This window comes from Lithobates pipiens, unplaced genomic scaffold (assembly GCF_037356315.1).
Source record: "Lithobates pipiens isolate NorthernLeopardFrog02 unplaced genomic scaffold, aLitPip1_a1.2 Scaffold_8, whole genome shotgun sequence".
In the NCBI taxonomy this organism is placed as follows: Eukaryota; Metazoa; Chordata; class Amphibia; order Anura; family Ranidae; genus Lithobates; species Lithobates pipiens.
The window spans coordinates 267008422-267015280 of NW_027507903.1; the positions used below are offsets into that span (position 1 = coordinate 267008422).

At 41.2% G+C, this 6859-nt stretch overlaps 1 protein-coding gene across 1 annotated transcript; it reads left to right on the forward strand.

Annotated features, from left to right (window-relative positions):
* Positions 1-236: 236 nt before the first annotated feature.
* Positions 237-2075, forward strand: LOC143962055 (zinc finger BED domain-containing protein 5-like). Its single transcript, XM_077471391.1, has one exon. The coding sequence runs from the start codon at positions 237-239 to the stop codon at positions 2073-2075; it is 1839 nt and encodes a 612-aa protein (XP_077327517.1).
* Positions 2076-6859: the final 4784 nt, after the last annotated feature.

Sequence of the window (6859 nt, forward strand, 5' to 3'; positions counted from 1 at the left end):
CCCTTCTTTTGAGAGTGGATTGCTCACCAAGTTACCAGGTGCAAGTCCAGATCCTAGGAGGATCAAATGTCTTTGTTTCCTTTTATATTCAATAAATTACTTTTAAAAAATGTTTTTCACAATACACCACGAGTTTCTTTGATGCGCTGTTTTTTGATCATTTATTTTCACCCACAGTAGCAGCCCGACGCGGAGGACCTCGTGACACATGCAGAGGACACAAAGTGACTGACATCATGGAAAAGTTTTTAACAGGGAGGAGAAGACAGGCGGAGAGAGAAGGAGATAAGGGGATAAAAGAAAGTCTTCCAAAGGCTAAGACAAGGAAATATGACGAGGCGTATGTAGCGCTTGGCTTCACTGTGACTACAGTGGGAGACGAGGAAAGACCGGTGTGCTTACTATGTCTAAAAATATTGGCAGCAGACAGCATGAAGCCAAATAAATTAAGTCGTCACTTAAAGACATTACACCCCAATCACGCTAATAAGCCGCTTGAGTTTTTTCGGCGAAAACGTGTTGAATATTGCAAACAATCATCCAACTTTCTGACTGCTACTTCAGTAAACAAGCGAGCATTGTTGGCATCATATAAGGTGGCGTACCAAATTTCTCTGTGCAAAAAACCCCACACCATAGCAGAAGAGCTGATACTGCCTGCAGCATTAGACATGGTCTCTGTCATGCTGGATGACGCAAGTGCTGCAAAAATAAAAACTATCCCTCTGTCAAATGACACCATTGCTAGACGTATAAATGACATTGCTGACGATCTTAACGAACAGCTGGTAGATGAACTCAAGGATAAACGTTTTGCCTTACAATTTGATGAAGCAATTGACAGCAACAAAGACTGTTTGTTTATCGCTTATGTACGTTTTGTTATGGCAAATTCCCTATGTGAGGATCTACTTTTTTGTAAATATGTCAGAGACAGAGCCACGGCTGAAGAGCTATTCAAAATGCTAGACTGCTTCCTGATTGAGAATGGGCTAAAGTGGGAGAATTGCATGGGTGTTTGCAGTGATGGTGCACAGACCATGGCAGGGATGAGAAAAGGACTTCGGACACTCATCAAGAAGGTCTCACCTAATGCTGAGTGGACACACTGTATTTTACATAGAGAAGCACTGGCATCAAGGCACCTTTCCTCTGAATTAAATGAGGTTATGACTGACATTATAGGAGTAGTCAATTTAATAAAGACCAGACCACTAAAAACAAGAGTTTTCTCTGCTATCTGTCAGGAGATGGGAGCTGAACATCAAGCTGTGCTGTTTCACAGTGAAGCAAGGTGGCTGTCACGAGGAAAAGTGTTGTCCCGAGTTTTTGAGCTCAGAGAGGAGATAAGAATGTTTTTGGAGCAGGAGCAAAAGTATGACGTTGCAACAAAGTTTAGTGATGTGAACTTTCTGATGAAACTTGCTTACCTGAGTGACATATTTGGAAAGCTCAATGAACTAAATCTACAGCTTCAAGGGAAAAATCAACACCTCCCTCAGGCCACAGACAAGATCAACTCTTTCACTCGAAAGCTTGCAATGTGGGGCAGGCGACTTGATGAAGGAAGTACCGTGTCATTTGAGAACTTGCAGGAATTTGTTGACACTACTGACTTCGATGCCACCTCAGTGATTCCATGTTTTAAGCAGCATATTTCATCACTGATTGTAAAGTATCCTAAGTACTTCCCTGAAAACAGTTCCCAGTATGACTGGGTGAGAGATCCTTTTAATGCACCAGCTCCTACTGGTTTCAGCCTTGCAGAGGAGGAGCAGTTTATAGAAATCACATCTGACTCCATGTTGAGACTAAGTTTCACATCCCAGACACTGAGTGAATTCTGGCTGAGTGTGGAGAAGCAATATCCACTCTTAGGACAAAGAGCTGTGCAAATTCTTCTTCCATTTGCAACTTCTTACTTGTGTGAGATTGGCTTCTCTGCTGTTGCTGCTCTGAAAAGCAAATACAGGTCTCGGCTACACATTGAGAAGGAGCTGAGAGTTGCTGTGTCCTGCTTCAAACCCTGCTTCGAAAAGCTATGCATTGAAAAACGTGCTCATTGTAGCCACTGATCCAGACATCACCTCTGATTAAAAAGGTTTTTTTAATATTGTGCTCCGTTAAATCTTTTCTGCTACAGTTAATAAAGCTATTTTTTCTTGTAAATTGATCCACATTTCTTTCTTTTTTTTATTCTCATATACGTTAATAAGGATACAGTGTTATGTAGAGGTGTACTTAACAATTTTATAGACAAATGATACTATTTACAGTCGCACGGGGGGGCGCAAAATTTTTTATTCTTCCTAGGGGGGGCATGACAGAAAATAATTGAGAAACACTGCCTTAAGGGGAAAAGAACATTAATAACACCATTTACAAATTTGATGATTTTATTGCCTTCCTTTAATAATATAGAATTTGTAAAGTAAAATCAAGTTAGGCTTTTAAAGTATTAGGTAGGGAGGGGTTGTCAGAAAGAAAATAAAGTAACCAGACCCAGTTATAGGACATTCAAATCAAGCACACAAATCACTCAATATCAAAATTTATTGGCAAACCGTATAACCTCTGGTTGTACCTTACTCTGTTTTTTATGATTTTTTAAATTAAACAGCACACTGAGATGTAGGATTAGGGTTAAGTATTTCAAACGTTTGAGTGAATGTGTATATCTTTCTGAAAAAATTCAGAGCATGACATATGTTTATTATATTTCATCTTCAAAATGGTATTGGCTCATATTTCATAATCCAGCTAAATGCACATAGCAAGTGTTCTTCAAAAAAAAAAAAAAAAAAAGAAAAGGGTTGTGGAATGTATGTGCTTTGTAAATATGTAGACTGAAAGTTATAAGAAATTCAGAAAATCTCATATGAACTTGGGGAGACAATTCATAGGAAAAAAAATGTTGTAAACCTAAATAAATTAAATTCATGACAGTGACACTCTTAGTAGGATTACAGAAGATATGCTGCCATGGAGCCAGCATATAGTAATCAGCTGCAATAAAATATGGTTTTCCCATCTTCTGTAGCAACAGCCTCAAAGGAAAACAGCATTGAGACAAGCCAGTACTTACCTAGTTCCCTTTAATGAGGCCTCAGAAAAGTTTCCTGTTATAACAATGCTAGCCCCTAGGGATTAATCTTGTGCTTGTCGATAAATCTTGCAGTGCCCCAAAGATTAATTAAAATAGCATAAAAACAGCAACCTTAAATACTTTATAGTTTAAATGTCTGACACACCTTCACATTGCTTAACTCTAGATTTGCAGTAATAAGAAGTAGATTTACATTGGCTGAATCAAATGAGAACTTCACTAACCACTATTTTTATCTAATGCAGGCACATTACATAATTCCCAGTTACATAAAAAAAAAAAAAAAAAAAAAACTATAGCACTATCTGAAAAAGAAAACATACTTTTATGGCATCACCATGCTTTATGTTTAATTCACAGATTGAGACATTTGAATTCTAACTCCAGAGTAAGGCCAATTATATATTTTATAGCTGATCAGATCTGGATCAGGAAGAACAAGTTAAAGCTCAACTCTAGCAATGTTTTAACTTTGGAAAGAGCATGGAAGTATTAAAACCTCTGTAAATGTTTTATTGCTGTATCCCAGTTTGGGAGATTTCACCTTTGAAGTGTGGGAAAACCTTGCTATCCCCTCTGGTGGGGGGAACAATAAAAAAAAATGTTTTAGTAAATTACCTGTCACAGTGGTCACATGATTGGAAGCTGGTCCTGCCAGCTACCGATAGCTAGTCTGGACCAAGAACGGTCTTAGCCCTTGTACACATGGTCGAACATTCCAACAACAAAATCCGTCTGATTCTGTCCGACGGATTTTGTCCGAAACTTGTGTTGCATACACGCGGTCGGACAAAGTTGTCGGAAAATCTGATCGTAGGTAACGTGATGATGTTATTTCGTTACGACGGGACTACGTTCAGGCTAGTAGTCAATAGCTTTGGTCTAGGAATTTGATCTGAGCATGCATGGCACTTTGTCTGATCAGAATTCTCTACACACAATCGGACAAAGTCCGATCGGATCATGTTGTCGGATAGCCCAGCTCTAAAACTTTGTCCATCGGATATTCTGACGGAAACAGTCCGATGGAGCCCACACACAGTCAGATTATCCGACAACACGGTCCGATCGGACATTTTCCGTCAGAATGTCCGATCGTGTGTACAAGGGCTTAGACAGCTCAGTCTCTGTGCTGTGAGTGCACAATTAGTGACACATATGTGTGGCATGTGAGGATTAAAGCCCAACCTTTTGTTGTGGCACATATGTGTTACATGGAAGGTAAGAGTGTAAACCCTCTGGCAGACAGTTATTGCGGCCTGTGTTTCCACGGGGGATATTTTTTCTTCCCTCTTATCCTGGTGATATGGAAAGTCTAAGCCCTTGTACACACGGTCGGAGAATCCGTCGGAATGTGTCCTATCGGACCGTGTCGTTGGATAATCCGACCGTGTGTGGTATGCATCGGACTGATTCCGTCCGAATATCCGTCAGACCCAATTTTCCAACATGTTGGAAATATTTCCCGACCAACTGGGCTGGTCGGACATACTCCGATTATGTGTAGAGAATTTTGATCGGACCAAGTGCCACGCATGCTCACATTCAAATTCCGACACGGAAGTGCTCGTTCAGGTAAAACTACTGCTCGTAAGCGATATAGCACATTCGTCACGCTGCAATGTTAAAAATTCTTTCATCAAGCGCATTCTCTTGTTCTTTACAATGCTGCAAGAACGAACTTCTTTTGATGCTCATAGTCACACACACTTCTCCCGAACGGATTTCATTACTCTTTTTTAACCATTTCAGCAATACAATTTTAGTTTGCGTCACATCTACACAATTTTAGATTAGGTCTTTTCTTTTTTGGATGTTTTTGGGGGGGGGGGGGGGGTTCCCTATAAATCTCCTTTAAAGACAGTTTGCTAATTTCTCCTTATTTTTTTTTTTTGTGTGTAAACTTACAACAACAACATTATTGTATTTTTTATCTTTTCTTTTTCTTTTTTAATCTACAGGAGGTTGTTTAGTGTTGTTACCCCTTGTTACTTAGTTCACTTTGTATTTTTGAAATGTACCTGCCTGCTCACAAATAAACTGTACTTTTGGAAGGAAAACACATTACACAAGTATTTCATCAAACAAACAAAAAATGTATTTTGTTCGCTAGAAACTATAAATAGGAACGCAGCACTGGAGAAACTTCTTAACTTTGGTGCAGCCTTTGGCCCCCTGGGCAGACATGACTAAATTATAATTGAAAAAATTGGTGGCCTGAGGAGTAGATATCTCAGGGAGAGAAGTCTGGTCCAGAAGTCCTAGAGAGCAGGAAATTCACATGCCATTTCTGTCCCCAGGATGTGGATCTTCAAGAGGCTGCATCTTCTGGCAGACCAGACTCAACCCAGGCCACCACTCTCTCGTCTTCCTTCAGGACTTCCCACCAGGCATCCTTCGAGGCTGTGGCTGGGCTCCTGTAGCTGGGGCAGGAGGAGGAGGGCATTGGTCAACCTCCTGGCTGCCACTTGCCTTAGCCTCCCCCCGACTGAGGTCATCCTGTGTATGAAAAGGGGACATAGTTTTATGATCATCAATCACACCATTTTGTGCTCCTGGCTTTTGCTAATTGAATGTTACCAAATAGAACAGGCTATCATTGTGACACCAGCATTTTTCTTTCCCGTCCTAATCATTTTTGGTCACTACTGTCTCTTGATATGTAAACCACTTTGAGAAATCACAACTTACTGATCAATAAGAACATCTAGTTAACATCATTAAATGTAACACAAGAAATATGTTCAACAATGCAATACCTGTCTCAAGCTGGGCCCTACCACATGGTGCTGCCTGGAAGGTCCAGGTTGGACATCAGAAGCCTCAGCTGGGGGTGAAGGATGACTTGAAGGAAGCCTGGAGAGTGGTGGCCTGAGTACCCCTTGGTCTACCAGAAAATGCAGCCTGTCAAAGTGAACCATCCTGGGGTAATAAACAGCATCTGTATCTCCTGCTCTCAAGGACTCCAGGTGCTTCTTTCTCTCCCTGAGATATGTTAGCTTCATGTCCACAATTTTACCATTCAGATAGGCCATGTCTCTCGTGGGGACCATGATCCGCAACAAAGCAAGCAGTTTTTCCAGTGCTGTGTTCCTCTTTGATCTGTCAGTATAAAACTTGTTGTGGAACTGCCACAGGCAGGGCATCTCCATGTACAGTTCTATGAATAGCCCCATAAAGTTTGCATTTGTGAATGGATCTTATTGTCTGCAAGACACAACACAAGACAAACCCTCAAATACTAATAATGCAATTAAAATCCCTCCTAATCTTGTCCCAACATCGACCTAGATAGAAGCAGTCTAGTGAAGCACCAAGTTAAAAATGTTACCTTCATTTCCACGTTCGTCTCGTCCGTGCCTCACACTCTCCTCCCAGATCGTACGGACGATACACACGTGTTGCGTTTTATATACAGTGCGCATGCGTGAAACTCCGCCCGCCCCTGACGTTGTTTCCAGACTATTCCCCGCCCCTTCGCTTCCCGCTCAGTGGGGAGAGCACATGGCGGAGAGAACGCAGGTACGCACTAATAGTTCCACTAACGAGAAGGAGGGTGAGGAAAGCCCGGAGCCTGAAACGTCCCGATCCAGGAAGACAAGATTTAAGGCCTCAAATATGTCTTTTGGAGAGATGTTGGAGATAATCGACATATTGAACAGGACCGACTATGATGGGAAGTATGGACCTTACCCAAACCCAAATATCAGAAAGGCCAAGATCATGAATAAAGTTGTGAAGAGTCTTCTGAAG

Coding starts and splice junctions, on each gene's coding strand:
- LOC143962055 (XM_077471391.1), top strand. CDS start 237: ATGGAAAAGTTTTTAACAGGGAGGAGAAGACAGGCGGAGAGAGAAGGA.